The sequence below is a fragment of the Desmodus rotundus genome, chromosome 1, assembly GCF_022682495.2.
Source record: "Desmodus rotundus isolate HL8 chromosome 1, HLdesRot8A.1, whole genome shotgun sequence".
NCBI lineage: Eukaryota > Metazoa > Chordata > Mammalia > Chiroptera > Phyllostomidae > Desmodus > Desmodus rotundus.
Window position 1 is genome coordinate 169574595 of NC_071387.1, and position 16297 is coordinate 169590891.

Consider the following 16297-nt stretch of genomic DNA (forward strand, 5'->3'; position numbering starts at 1 on the left):
TGGTACAACTCCTAAGAAGGGCGATGTCTCAGTATCTATCAAAGGTACAAATATATATACCCTTTGACTCAGTAATACTAGTCTGCAAAATCTCGCTGATAGAAAGAAGTATACATGGACAGGCATCTATACAAGATATACAATTTTTTAAAGTTATATTATTGTGCCAAGATACACTGTGAAGTGAAAGGCCCAGGTGCAAGCAGAATGGTGTGAGCAGTATGCTAAGTTTTGTATAAAAGTGCAGGAAGTCTATTTTTACTTGCTTTATTTTTCTAAAATAAAACAATGAAGGAAATCACAAGAAACTAAGAAGAGTGTGCACAAGAGTGGAAAAGGGTGGGAAAAATACGTGAAAGTAGGCAAACGGGGACACAATGATAGCACAGAGACATTTCCCCTCAAAACATTTTTTTTAATTATAATTCTGCCATGGTCGGTGTGGCTCAGTGGATTGAGCACCAGCCTGTGAAAGGTCACCAGTTCGATTCCTGGTCAGGGCACATGCCTGGGTGCCTGGCCGGGTCCCCAGTTGGGGGTGTGCCAGAGGCAAACAACAGATATATCTCTCACACACTGATGTTTCTCTCCCTCTTTCTCCCTCCCCCCCCCCAAAAGTAAATAAATAAAATCTTATTTTTTTAAAAAAAAGTTATTTCTAGTAAAGAACATCTTTCTGTTTATAAATTTTAAAATGAATGAATGAATAAATAAATAAATGTGATTCTGACCATGGGCTTTTAAAAAAGGGATGGTTAGGAGAGCTTTTTCTTCCCCCCAAATCCACAAATACAGATGCAACAACATAAATGAATCTCATAGACACTATGTTCAGTGGACACAAAGCCCACAGTACGTAATTCCACGTATATGAAGTTTAAGGACAAGCAAAGCTAACAGATCTGATAGAAATAAGGGCGTTACCACTCTGTAGGGGATACTCATTGAGAAAAGGCATGAGGAAACCTTGGACACTGGATGTTCTGTATTTTGATCCGGGTGATGGATACATACATGGGCCTATAATATGTAAAAAGTCACCAAGCCCTACATTTAAACAGTGTACTTAATGCACTTTACTCTGTGTATAAGGATATACATTATACTTCAATAAAATTTTAACAGTATCAAAAATGTTTCCGAGGAAGATTTAATGATATGACAAAAGCCTACAATATAATGTTAAACAAAAAAAGACAGGACTGGCCCTGGCCAGGAAGATCAGTTGGTTGGAGCATCGTCCCAAATGTGCCAGAGCTGTGGGTTCGATCTCCAGTTGGGGTGCACACAGAAGGCAGCCACTGAGTGCGCGGGTGGGTACAAGAGTGAATTGATACATGTCACTCTCTCTCTAAAGAAATCAATAAATTTTTTCAAAAAGGATTTTACACTGACAGGGAATACAGTCACACTTGTGATTTAGAATAAGAAGTAGAAGGGGGCAAAGGATTAAAAAAAATAAACTAAAATAGTAACTGAGAGTAGCAAAAATTTATACTTTACTGTATTTTCCAAATTCTCGACAGTTACCAATCAGATTGACTGATTAAACAAATAAACACACACACATACACACAGTCACACACCACATAGCATTTCAGTCAACAATGGATCACATCTAGGACAGTGGTCCATTAAGACCATAACAGAGTTGAAAATTTTCTATCACCTACTGACTCGTAGCTCGTAAATGTAGCAAAATGCATTACTGCAGTGCCAGTTGCATAAAAGTGTACTGCATACAATTATGTACAGTACATAATACTTGATAATGATACTGAACAACTACGTTAATGATTTACTTACTATACTCTTTATCATTATTTTAGAGTGTACTCTTTCTACTTATAAAAAAGTTTTGCTATAAAACAGTATGCTGTGTTATGTAGGCAGGAGCCTCATATCTTGCGTTCACTGTGTCTCTTGATTGCAGTGTCTTGTAATTGATATAATTTTGTGTTTTATACAGAAACATGCTGTGCAGACTTGTAGCTTAGGAGCAGAAGGTTATACTATACAGCCTGGATGTGCAATAAGCTGTACTACCACCCAGGTTTGTGAAAGTGTGCTCTGCAATGTTCACAGTGATGAAATTGCCTAGTGGCACATCTCTCAAAAGGTATCCCCATCATTCATCAATGAATGATTGGTTTTTTTTTAAGAGTATATTTATTAAAGCTGGGGACAGTGAAACAAAGGAAGGGCTTACAAGTACAAGAGAGCGCCTAAGCAGGGCTGCTTTGGCTCTCTAGAAACGTTACAGGAAAGGAGTGAGCCAAGGCGGGGCTGCTGTCAGCTCACTGGAGAGTCAGAGAAAAGGGGCCTTGGAGACAGGCTCAGCGGGTGAGCCCAGGATGAGCTGCTGCTGCCCACTGCTCCCCTGGTTACAAGTCTCGTGCGGTCCCTTAGAGTTTAGGACAGAAAAGTAAAAATGCATGCCTGAGAGGGAAGAGAGGCAGGGGTGTGCTCCAGAGCCAAGCGATTATATTTAAATTCAGAAAGAAAAATACCCATTAGATCTGGGGTTTGAGGACATACAGAAAAAAATAAAGATCTATAAATTTATTAAAAGAACTTTTAACATTTAAAATATAACAATGTTGGCACAAATGTAAATGACTTCAAAGAACCAGGTTAACACCCAAACGGTGGGCAAAGATGGTCTGTTTATTTTACAAAGTACAAGATATACAGAAAGGGGAGGGGGAAAAAACCTAAGAGCCCCTAGGAAGGCAGAGAAACCATTATGCTAAAGATTCAAACATAGGCCCTGGCTACTGTAGCTCAGTGGATTGAGTGCGGGACTGCAAACCAGAGGGTCACCGGTTTGATTCCCAGTCAGGGCACATGCCTGGGTTGTAGGTCAGGTCCCCGGTACCAGGCGTGACAACCACACATCGATGTTTCTTTCCCTCTCTTTATCCTTCCCTTCTCCTCTCTAAAAAAAAAAATAAATAAAATCTAAAAAAAAAAAAAAAAAAAAAAAAAGAAAGAAAGAAAATTGCACCTCTGAGGAGGTCCAAGATGGTGGCAGTGGTGGCAGTACAGGAGGACACTGAACTTGACCCTCCAAAAAATTTGACATATACCTATGTCAAATATTCCTACTCAAACATTCCTCTTCCTAAGAGCCAACAGAGGGCTGGATGCACAGGTTCTGAACAACAAACAGAGAAGACTGGGGAACTGCAGGAGCTCACTGGGAAATGGAGGAGCTCTCTCAAGATCAGAGGCACTGGTTCTAGTTTCAAGTTTAGCAAAACAAACATGAGCAGGTGAGCAAGGAACGAAAGGAAAAGCAACAGGCCTGTGGCTAAAACCACCTTCAGGTCACCTATTTCAAATGCTACCCTTCCTCAGGAATTTCTGTTGGGGAAACAAGGGGAAAGGGAAAAGAAATAAGGAATTTGCAAGTATCCCATTAAACAATATACCAAAACCATACAGGCACTATTCAACAGATCATTCTTTAAGTTTCATATAACAAAACAGTTATTACTACAGTAAACCTGCCAAGTACACGTAAAACAATCAAGCCTGGCTATTCCATCTATAAAAAGTTAAGTCCTCTACAATTCACCATCATCGTCACCTCCCTAAGCTACTATGACTATCTTTTGCCCAATTATCAAAAGCACCTAGAACCGATTAAACCTCCATGAGAGTAAAATCCAGTGACAGCCCAAAGTTCACTGGGACTCTATTATTACTGGCTAGTCTCTCGTGAGTCAGTTTTTTTTTAAGGCTCTCGAAACCTTAAGTAAACAAATCCAACAGCCAGTAAAAACTAACACACCCAGAAACTCTCCACAAAACATTTACTTCATAGTTCACAACAGACTGTCTTATTCCATCTGCAGGTGGCCTCGCCTGGAGCTCAAGGTCAAAAGAAAACATTCCCTAACACCTTCTTGCTTTCCGGGTGGGAGAAAAGGGGAGGAACCAAGAAGCAGCAGGCTTCAAGGAGAGGGCAGGGACACTGCACTATCATCTCCTTGGCATATACTATGCATACCACACCTTCTGACTTTCCCAAGACGGCTTCATTTTTGCTCCCTAACTAACTATTAAAAACAAACAAACTTCATCTACATTTCTAGAATTAAACACAGATGTGTACAATGCTGGAGCTGAAAGAGCCTTTGGGATGATCAATGAATGTGTTTACCACGGACCAGCAGTACCCACCCAGTCCTTTCTGCTTAACTCCTACAACACCTCCCCACCCCCCACTTCATTCTACCCTGGAACGAGCGTCCAGGATTCTAAACTAACTTTCATGGAAGAAATCAATCTGCTCAAAGAAACCTGTGATAGTTTCTGAGGTTGCTCCCAACATCATCTGAACAGAGGATTTCTGAGAAACAAGTCTTATTCCAAACACCTCTAAAGATAGGTTAGGCTAGCAATAACATGCATTGGGGAGATATTTTTGAAGAGAGAGACTCTGTGGGCTTTCAGCAAGTCACATCGTATAGGAAGCTACTAGAGGTAGGATTAACAGTATAGACAAAAAAGGAAATTATCCTAATTTCTCTCTGCCTCACTAAAAGTATTTCATAGGTAAATATGAGTGCAAAGGTAGACACTATGATTCACCAGGCTGTTCTCCATGCAGAAAGTTTAAAGGTCTGCTACCTGCTAACACTCTAAAAACACCCTTTGGCGGCAATCTTAACCCAAGACAGCACCTTGAGTAATAGTGTTTCCCTCCAAAAGATAAGCAGGAAAATAAAAGGGACTGGGGGTGGGGAGGTGGTGGGGGGTGTGGTTAGTTTTGTAAAGGCCAAACTCTTTCAGCAAGACTCCTGTGTAAGTAATCTCTTTTTAATGCCTACATCCACTTCTTGGAAATGGAAATCTGATTTTTACCTTGTAGTAACATAATTTCCACTTATCCCACCTTCCTCAGGTCTAAGTAAAATCTGAGGCCCCAACTTTGCAACACACAATAATTCTAAGAGCAAAGTTTCGGAAAGCACCAAAAGTCGAGTTTAGACACAGAAACCTAAGGGTTTAATATAAGATTGGATGCTTGCTGATTTGTTTTTAAATACTTACCCACTCTTCAACATTGGGGGGCTGCTCATCATAAATGCGTTCCTTGTCCCACAAAATATTTGACTTGTCATACTGGTCCATCTTCCTTCGAGTTTTCACAGCAAAGAAAATTATTAAAGCAAAAGCTACAATAACCATGAACGCCAGTACAATGGCAATGGCCTAAAAAGAGATGGAAGATATTGACATAATCAGATTTTAATTGCTTATTTTATCCCACTGCACCCTCTACAAGTACCTAATCCACCCTCTATATACAATCACCCTACTAAATATCTGTGGCTTACTCAATATAAAACGGATACAATGTTACATTTTAGATATATAAAACCTAGCCCATACCCGTTGGGCTAAGGCTAGCAAAAGACATACACACCTTAATTCAATCCTCAGAACATGGTTAATTAATGTGAGGTACAGCCATCAGCCCATTTCAGAATGTTTTGGAGAACTACTCCGAAGCTGGAGCACCAAGGTGCCATATTTTACAGAGGATCTGTCTTACCATATCATGCAGACATGATCTGACCAAGCTATAAATTAAGAGAAAATCGACTAACGATTCATTTAGTCTGGCAGGTTTCTGTTTGTGGAGTCTTTTGTGTACTTGCTAGAAAGGGCTCTGTGGCAAGGAAACCCTGCCCAGGACAGTCCTCCCAGAGCCTGGTAGGTATGCTAAGTGGTGCACTGGCGCAAGGCGCTTGGAGTCCGGCAGGCACCTGCACTCTGCCCTGGATGCCTCCTAACGGGTAGCGGGCGTCTTTCGATGCAGCTGTCTACCTAACAGCGACAGCCTTTTCCAAAGAACACAGGTTTGGGGTGGTCCGAGGGCTAAAAAAGGACGGGGTACCAACCCTGCGCCCTGTTTACCATAAGTACATCTGAATGTCAACAACAAACATTGTGAAAACCTACATTTGCAGGGAAACCATTTCAGTCTTCAAAACAGAGTGACTCATTCAGGTAAAAGAATGAGAATTCCTGAGTCAGTGTGAGGAGAAAAGAAGAAAACACAAGGACAAAAAATTAGTAACCCAGAAACATTTTCTTAGTATAACTAGTGGGTGACTCACGGTTGCTGAAAGCAGGGTTCTTTGAACATTTGAATCACCTGGGTAGCTTTTAAAAATATTGACTTACACTCTAAAAAAGTTACAAAACACTGTTGAAAGGAGTTAAAGACAACCTAAGTAAATGGAGACATTGTATGTATCAGTGGACTTGACGTAAAAATGACAATACTCCCCAAATTGATCTGCAGGTTCAATGCAAAATCCTAGCTGGGTTTTGTTTGTTCGTTGGTTTTGCAGAAATTCATAAGCTGATCCCAAAATTCACACCCAAACGCAAGGGACCCACAATCTAGCCAAAATAAACTTGACATAGAACAAAGTTGGAGGACTCCCACTCCCCGATTTCAAAACATACTATAAAGCTACAGTAATCAAGACAGTGAGGTACTAGCATAAGGACAGAAATATAGGTTGATGGAATAAAATTGAGAGTTTCAAAATAAACCCTGACATTTATTACCTGTTTTTGACTAGGGCATGAACAATTTAGTGGTGACTAGTCTATTCAAAAAAGAATACCAATACAACTGGATATCTACATGTAAATAATGTTAATTTCTTCCTTATACCATGCCCAAAATACCCTCAAAATAGATCACAGACCTAGCTGAAAGAGCTAAATTTAAAAGTCTTAGAAGAGCCCTAGGCAGTATGGCTCAGTGGGTTAGAGCATTGTCTGGTAAACGGAAAGGTCGTGGGTTCAGTCCCTGGTCATGGCACAAGCTTAGGTTGTGGGTTCAGTCCCACAGGACTGTGGGTAGTCAGAAGTGGGGGCAATGTTTCTCTCGCTTCCTCTCTCTGCTTTCCCCTCTCTCTAAAATCAGCATGTCCTAGGGTGAGGATTTTGAAAAATATGTCTTAGGAAAAAAAAACACAGCAGTAAGTCTTTGTGACTTTGAATTCAGTAAAGTGTTCTTAGACATGATACCAAACACAAGCAACAGAAAACTCAAATCAAATCAAAATTAAAGGCTTTGGGGCAAAGAATAGTATACAGAAGGTGACACAGGAATGACAAAATGAGAGAAAATACCTGCAATTCATGTACCTATAAGGGACTTGCATCTAGCTATAGAAAGAATTCTTACAACTCAATAATAAAAATAAAAACAGCCCACTAAAAAACGGGCCAAGGTTCTAAACAACATTTCCTCAAAGAAGACACATGCACTAAGAAGCTCAAACAAGCTCAACATCAGTGGGTGTCAAGGAAATGCAAATCAAAGCCAAACCGAGGCACCACTTCCCACCCACCAGCACGGCAACAATCAGAAAGACAGAAACAGTGTTGGTGAGGACACGCATACATTGGAATCCCACATATTTCTGGTAAGTGTAAAGTAGTGTAACCACTTTGGAAAAAAGTTTGGCAGTTCCTCAAAAGATTAGGCACAGAGTCATCATAAGACCCAGCAAGTCCACCCCTAGGTATATACTCAACTCAAGAGAAATTAAAACAGGTTCACATGAAAACTTACACACAAATGTTCAGAGCATTTTTCATAACAGCCAATATGGAAATAATCCATATGTCCATCAACTGATGAATGGATACATAAAATATGGGATATCCATCTAGTGGACTACTATTCAGCAATAAAAAGGAATGAAGTACTGGTACCTGTTACAACATGGATGAACCCTAAAAATATTATGCTAAATGAAAGAAGGCAGTCATAAAAGACTGCATAAATATTGCGTGATTCCATTTATATGAAATACCCAGAATAGGCACATCGACAGAACAGGTCTGAGGAGAGGTGGGAAATAGGGAGTGATTGCTAATGGGAATGGATTAGTGAATGTTCTTTGGAGAACAGTGAAGATTTTCTAAAATTGATTGTTTGCACAACTCTTTGAACAGACTAAAAGCCAATGAACTGTACTCTAAGTAGATGAATTATGTGGTATATTAATTGTATCTCAATAATGACACCTAGCCCCTCTCCCAGATTCTGATTTAAATAAAGTGGGGCCGTGGCATCAATATTTTTTTAAAGTTCCCAAAGAGATTCTATTAAGCCTCCCAAATTGAGAGCCTCTGACCCAAGGAGAGAGGGGGTGTGAAGAAAACAAAATTATCCATACCTCCTGGGGGTCCACCACACAGTAGTGATACAAATACTGATCCACATAGAGTCCAGAAGTTGCGGGTGTGTAAAACTGGTTGCAGAGGGCAATAATCTGTGAGCCATACAGGGACCCAGAGGCCTGGGCAGTTGGGTTGACTCCCATTATATAGACGATTGCGGCAATAAACAACATGAAGCCCAGGATAGCGCTCACTATTATCACGGTCAGGTAGTATCTCCTTGTTCTAGAGATTTCAGATCTTATAACACTGGTGACAAATATCACCAAGGCAGCAATGAAACAAAAGGCAGCCATAGACAGCAGGAAGCCCTTTGCTGCTCTCGGATCTGTATAACCTGCTCCGTAGCCATAACCGTAGCCATAACCATAGCCATTTCCGTAGCCTCCGAAGCCACCTGCTCCGAAAGGGTAGCCTACACCACCTCCTAGTATGTTGTTTCCATAACCTCTGTCCCAGGCAAGTGTGGAGGCGACACAGGCAAATATGGCAATGCACATCACGATAACCAGCACAGACAGAATCCGAATCACCCCTGGAGGGGAGGTCCACTTGTAGTAGTGAAGAATTTCATCTTCTGGGTAGAAGGAATATGCAGTGTGAGAAAGCATCGGTCGAACATTCATCTCTCCGCCATACATGTCATTGCTTGGTGCATAATGACTGGGTTTGCTGAAATGCACATGAAAACAATCTCAAATTAGCACTCTTGGGAGGTAACCAGAGAGAATGTATAAAGCACTTGGAATAATATAAACAAACCACTGACCAAAAAAACTATTGTTAGTAACTGTCCCACTGCAATGGGGCAATCTGCATCCCCCCCCACCCCAAATTCAAATGTCAACATCCTAAGACCCAAAGTGATGGTATTAGGAGGTGGGGCCTTTGGGAGGTAATTCAGTCATGAGGTGGAGCCCTCATGAATGGGATTAATGTCCTTATTAAACAGGCCCAGAAGAGCTCTCTTGCCTCTTCCACCACGTGAGGACTCAACCAAGAAGCTGGCAGTCTACAACTTGGAAGAAGGCTTTCACCAGGACCTGATAATGCTGACACCCTATCTCAGACTTCCTGCCTCCAAAACTGAGAGAAATAAATTTCTGTTGTTCGTAAGGTACCCAGCCTACAGTCCTTTGTCAGGGCTGCCTGAATGGGCCCAGATACCATCTGAACCGTAAAGAAATCTGTGCATCAGAATCCCCCGCAGGGCCTGTTAGAACGCAGATTGCTGGCCTGCACCCCCAAAGTTGCTGATTCCGCAGGTCTGGGTAAGACAAGCTTCCAGATGATGCTGATGCGCCAGTCTGGGGACCACAGATTGAGAATGACTACTCTAGTTTCTATGTGTGGAATAGACGTTCTCAAATTCTGCTACACATGGGGAATGTGTAAAATCCCCAGGTGGGACACTCCATGCCAGTTTAATCACAGTGCCTGCGGATGGAAGCCCCGAAGCTTCAAATAACAGTGTCAACCTGTCTGTCTGCGTGACTTGAGACCGGTGCATTCAGACTTGACACCTACCATGACCCACTGATGACCACGTGTGATTCCTGGTAGCCTCGCTCCCCTACCTAAGAAGGCACATTTGTTCATTTATTCATTTTACAGCTATTTACTGGAGCTGCCAGGCTGGGGTTGTGCCCACTACTGGGGATACAACAAGGAACAGAATGGTCTCGGTCCAGGCTCCTCATGGAGTTGAGTCTCTATCAGGGTGGTAAGACATTAATCCTTACAGAATCTATAATTAGTATGATAGGAGTTACAAAGTAAATCAAATATGTAATGAGGACTCAGGAGGGCAGTGCCTGACTGGATCTTGATTCTCCTTTATAAAGCTATCTCGCAAACTCCAGTAATTTTATCATAAGCACATTTGTAAAAGGCACACTGATGTGTGGACGCACTGAATGTAAGACCTGCATGCCTTGGGAAGGCAAAATTCAATTAGCAAACTGACCTCAACCCCTTTTGTTTTTGCCATTATTTCCACAGTTCACCTTCTTCACCCCAAGGCAAGACATCTTACTGCTATACATGCTTCCAAAAGCTACCTGAGTGTATGCGAATGAAAAGGCAGTGGAGAAAGAGGAGAGAACACTGATAAGCTGGTCTGTGACAACACTGACTATGAAAGCTCCATAATCCACTCCACTCAAATATTTGGGCTGTCTCTGGCTGGGCCGTCACAGACAGCGCGGCTCTGAGTATCCTGAACATCTCGTATCCTGGCGCTCACAAGCACTTGTTCTTCTAAGGTATGCACCCAGGAGTAGAATTTCCAGGTCAATTTTTTTTTTTTTTTAGCTTTAGCTCTACTAGACAATGCCAAAGTGTTTTCCAAAATGATTGTATCAACTTACTCCCATTAACAGCATAATGTCCACAGAAGCACTGCTTATGATAACCCCACACTGGAAACAGGCCAAACACCTACCTAAAGTGGAATGGGTACACTGATGTCATTTATAAGGAATATGTATTTGGTCACTTATTCAGCTAACCAAATTTTTCTCATATACATTTGGCCTTCCATAATTCCTGGCTCACTGCTCCAGGAACTCTTGGAATTTCCTATGTATCGAGAGTGAAAAAGGTGTCTTTTGTTAATAAGGTGGCCAGCAGAAAGCACTAAGGGTAGGATAAGGTTGCAACTTTCAAGTCTTTTTTTTTTTTTAAACAGGTATTACCATACTCTATTACTATTATTTTTAAATATTTTATTTATTTATTTTTAAACAGAGGGAAAGAAGGGAAGGAGAGAGGGAGAGAAACATCAATATGTAGTTGTCTCTCATGCACCCCCTACTGGGGACCTGGCCTGGAACCCAGGCATGTGCCCTGACTGGGAATGGAACCAGCAACCCTTTGGTTCACAGGCTGGCACTCAATCCACTGAGCCACACCAGCCAGGGCTATTATTATTTCATTTCTCTATTTTTTAGAGAGAGGGAGAGAAACATTGATGTCCAAGAGATACATCAGTAGGTTGCCTCTTGCACACCCCCAACTAGGGACCTGGCCCACAACCCAGGCACATACCCTAACTAGGAATATCGAACTGGCAACCTCTCAGTTCCCAGGCCAGCACACAATCCACTGAGCCACACCAGCCAGGGCAGGAACTTTCAGTCTTAACCCCTACCCTCCATGCTCCATCCAACCACTCACACCACCTCCAGGTAGGGGAGAGAGGCTACAGGTTGAATCAATTGCCAAAGGCCAATGACTTAATCAATCATGACTATGTAACAAAGATGAGCTTCAGAGAGCTTCCAGGTTGGTGAACATGTGGAAATTCAGGGAGAGTGGTGTGCCTGGAAAGGACATGGAAGCTCTAAGCCCTTCCCACCTACCTTGCCCTAGGGATCTCTTTCACTGGCTGTTGCTGAGTTATGTCCTTTACAATAAACCAGTGACCTAGTAAGTAACATGTTGCTCTGAGTCCTGTGAACTGTCCTAACAAATTAACTGAACGCAAGGAGAGTTGTGGGAACCTCTGATTTATAGTCAAAGGTGCAGGTAACAAACTGACGATCTGAACTGGAACCTCCAGTCTGTAGCCAGTTGGTCAGAAGCACAGAGAACCTGGGGCAGTCTTGTAGGACTGAACCATCAACTGTGGAATCTGAGACTGTCTCTGGGTAGAAAGTGTCAGAGAGTTGAATTCTTGAACACCCTGTCGGTGTCCGAGAATTGTTTGTTGGTGTGTGGGGAACGCCCTACACTGGAACTGGTCCGGGGACCCAATTTAATGGGTAACTGTGATACATCCTATGATGAAATGCTACAGAGCTATGCCAACATGGCAGCCACTAGCCACACAGGTTTACCGACCACTTGAAGTGTGGCTAGTCCAAACTGAGATGTGCTTTTAACTGTAAAATACGCAGCAATCACAGTATGAAAAGAAATGTCAGACCAGCAAGAGAGAAGCCTGATATTAACTATGTACTCTGGCTGACACTGATGTGCCAACATAGGCTCATCGATCGTAACAAATGTTCACTCTGGTGGGGGGTGTGGATAATGAGGGAGGCTGTGCCTGTGTGTGGGCAGGGGGAGTGTGGGAAATCTCTGTGCCTTCCTTTCAGTTTTGCTATGAATGTAAAACTGCTCTAAAATACAAAGTCTTAAAAAAAAAAAAAGAATGTAAACTATGCCCCGAATCAGTCTTTATATCAGTCATGAGTTAAAACATTAACATTTTGGATATATTAAGTGAAATACATTATCAAAGTTAATTTCTTTTGTTCTCAATGTGCATTTAAGGAAACATAAAGTTACACACGTGGCTCACATTATGTCACTAGGGTGCTGACCTGGCGCTGGGTCAGAGCAGGACTTTGAGGTGTTGTTTCTTTCTTGACCTAGGTGATAATTTTGCTTTGTCTTTACTCATCAACTCATACACACGTCTCTGCCCTTTTCTATTCGTATATTATATTTCACCATCGTTTATAAATGCAACACAAAACAAACATCAGGTAATGCAACACTACTCAATAACTATATTCTCTAACATTTTTTTAAAGATAATTCTTGTTTTTAAAGATTTTATTTATTTTATTTTTAGACAGAGGGGAAGGCAGGGAAAAAGAGTGGGAGAGAAACATCAATGTGCGGTTGCCTCTTGCACACCCTCTTCTGGGGACCTGGTCCACAACCCAGGCATGTGCTCTGACTGGGAATCGAACCAGCGACCCTGTGGTTCACAGGCTGGCACTCAATCCCTCAATCCACTGAGCCACACCACCCAGGGCTATATTCTCTAACATTTTTAACAACCACGTTGCCATAAACAACTGTGTCCAATACCATGTTCAAATTATTAGTCAAGAGACTAACCCAACTACAATTATCGAAGGGTTAAAGCTACAAACTACTTAAAGGAGGAAATCCCAAGTAATGCTTGGTAATGAATTTAAAACTGAAGAGTCCACTGTTAAACCCAAATTTCTAGGAATGCCAAGAACCCTCAATGTTGTTTTTTGTTTTAAATAATGGCAAGAATCACCCTTAAAATTGGCAATGCAGTACACATTATGCTAAGTGAAAGAAGTCAATCACAAAAGGCCACATACTGTATGATTCCAGTTATAGGAAATGTCCAGGATGGACAAACCTGGAACATAAAGTAGATTGTTGGTTGTTATCTAGGGGGGGAACTGGGGGAATGACTGCTAATGGGTAGGGGTTTCTTTGGGAAGGGAGTCATAAAATGTTCTAAAATTGTAGTGATGCTTCCACACTCTGTGACTATATTAAAATCACTGAAATGAGTCAGATGTATGGTATGTGAATTATATCTCAATATAAATGTTAAAAAATCGTTATGTTGCCAAGGGCCATTTAAACAAGGCACTAACATGGCCCTGACTGCTGTGGCTCAGTGGATTGAGTGCTGGTCTGCGAACTGAAAGGTCACAGGTTCGATTCCCAGTCAGGGCACATGCCCAGGTTGAGGGCCAGGTCCCCAGTTGGGGGCGTGCATGAGAGCCAACTACACATTGATATTTCTCTCCCTCCCTTCCCCCCTCTCTAAAAATAAATAAATAAAATCTTTAAAAAAATAAAGGCACTAATATGAAAGCTTCATACCAATTGTGAAAAACAAAAAGGAATAAATATACACACAAATAAAAGCCTAGACTATATTGAAGCAAATATTAATAACAGGTAACAACAGTTGCCTCTGCAGAGAAAAACTGTCATCCTGGAAGTTATGGGTAAGAGGGAAATTCATTTTTCAATGAATACACATATTTTATTTTTAAAAGCAAACAAACAATAGATTTCAACATTGTAGAAACAAAGTTTCAACAATGCTAGGTACATATTTTTTACATGTAGCAGACTTTTTAAAAAAATGAAGAATTATTTACTTACAATTCATCAGGTCTATATGGAGGTGGACTTTCAAAAGGCCTCGATGACATGGTCAGTGGTCACCTGATCTTCAAGATGAGCAATGTCCTGAAGCTCCCAAGATAAGCCAATCTAGGCAACATAAGTAGGGTAATGACATCACTCTGAGCTCACAGTTTCCTTGCATCACTAAGAAAACGAATGATACCGATCCCAAGTAACCTTTCACACCGTGTTTACTTCTCTTGTCCTTCCTCCCATGGCTCTGTTTACAGATTGGACCATTGATTCCTTCAGCCCAGGAAATCACTGAGCCCAGCAACCACTGAGCCTGGCAGTCCTCACAGCGCCTAGCACCATGCTCTGTACATCACCGGCAGACAAATATTGTCTGAACTTCAAATCCTACATTGTAGTGATTTTTAAAAATGGTATTTATTTTTTTAAAGTCACTTCAAAGAATAAGAAAGATAGGCATAAGAAAAAAAAAATTTGAAATATGTTGTTTCACATTACTTTGGAAGTTCACATAAAATGAGAATGCATATAAAATTGCATAGCTAGCAGAGTCTAGCACATACTAGCCCCTCAATGTTAATTAAAGCATAATCTGGTTTAAAAGTATGCTTTTCTCAATACAAACGATTACAAGATGCAACTCTGAATGGTGGGACTGTGGACATTTTCCCCTTCTGCTTTTTTAGTCATCAAAACGGAGCACAGTTTTTACAAATTATGGGGGGAAACATCAAACACACATTGTATTAAGTAGTCCTCTTCTCTAAGGGAAAAGCGGAATGATTTTGTTCTAAAAGTCCTCAACTTGTTCCAACTTCACTCAATCAACAAGCATTTATTAAGTGTCTCCACTATACCACGGGAACCTGTGGAAGTTCAGTGTGAGACACAGCTCTCCTGAAGGTCACACCCAAAGAAAGCAGCTCTGCCACAGGCATTAACTTAAGGCCGAACTTCGAGATAAAGTGGTATGGGGATGACCAAAGGCAGAGAGAGGAAGTGGAAGAGAAGAAAGGAGGGAAGAGGGAGGAAGATCTTGAGCAAGACCTATTATCTGGGTATATTAAAGTGTCTAATATTTTTCCTTCTCAAATAAAGTATGTGCAATCTTACATCACTGTATGAGGAACAGTGTATCAATTCAAGCTCTTTAATCTTTGTTCTTTAAAATCAATAGCAGCGATCCCTCATATCCTTAAGGACAGCCAATTCCAAATGTCTTAGAATAAAATACTGCCCAAATGTTTATTAGGTAAAACCTCAAAGGTGGAAATACAGTGAATGTTAGTAACATCAACACAATTAGCATAATTTTCCAAACACATCGTAGGAAGACTTCTCTACATTGTTTTACTTCTAAAAGCTGCTTTATTGAACTGTAACACACTGAAAGCCCACTAATCATAGGCGTACACAGCCCTGTAACTAGCACCCAGACACACATATAAACGAGCACTTCAGGCCAAAATATGACAGTGCTGTAAGAGTAAAAGTCAGATAAAATGTCTCCCTACTTGACATTTTCAGAAAAATATTAAGAAAGACTGAATTTAGACATTAAGGAAGGCAGGACACTACTTCTGAAGCTGAATATCACATACTGACAAATGGACTCAGGAGGAGGAATCTTATTCCTTCTATACCTACGACTCACTCATTCAAGACTATGCCAAAAATTCCAGGCTCAGTGATGGTTTTGGAAAATTCTAAATGAATCCAGACCCAGGCTGTAGTTTCAGTTTTGTCAAAAATCCAGACAAAATCCCTTTCCCAACTGCTATTTCCTAGATTCAGAGTTTAGCTGTCTTGTCTTCTCTAATAGCCAAGATTTTAAATTGTGAAGCCAATAATTTTAGAAAGCTAATTAAGACCAAGCCACGCCACTCCAACTTCCTTTCCTGAGGTTACCAGACTGGCAGGTGAAGGAAGTGCAGAGGGAATCCTGAGAATCTTGAGCACATCCTTGCTGTGTACACAGTGTCACTATGCAGATTTCTAAGGGGCTGGATAATGGAACCTAATTAGGACAAAAGAATGGACCATTTATGTCCACCTGGAGGGAGGTCTCTACTGGTGACTACACACAAAGTGGATGCAACAAGCTAACCCAGGTGTGCACCTAGCAAACCCAGTAGCTACAGGGATTATCAACACCAGTCAGGTTCTCTGTTAGACCGGA

At 41.2% G+C, this 16297-nt stretch overlaps 1 protein-coding gene across 6 annotated transcripts in view; it reads right to left on the reverse strand.

The window, feature by feature from the left end:
* Positions 1–16297, reverse strand: part of OCLN (occludin) — a 49504-nt gene that overhangs the window by 28881 nt on the left and 4326 nt on the right. For 5 of the 6 annotated variants that reach the window (XM_024578520.4, XM_024578519.4, XM_053912941.2 and 2 more), the window contains 3 exons: positions 14122–14232; positions 8223–8898; positions 5062–5223 (listed from right to left, as the gene is read on the reverse strand). In XM_024578520.4, coding sequence (XP_024434288.2) covers positions 5062–5223; positions 8223–8898; positions 14122–14171 — 888 coding nt within the window. In that variant the 5' untranslated portion in view covers positions 14172–14232. Of the gene's footprint in view, positions 1–5061; positions 5224–8222; positions 8899–10595; positions 10670–14121; positions 14233–16297 lie in introns of all 6 variants that reach the window. The other variant, XM_053912947.2, reaches the window with a different exon arrangement.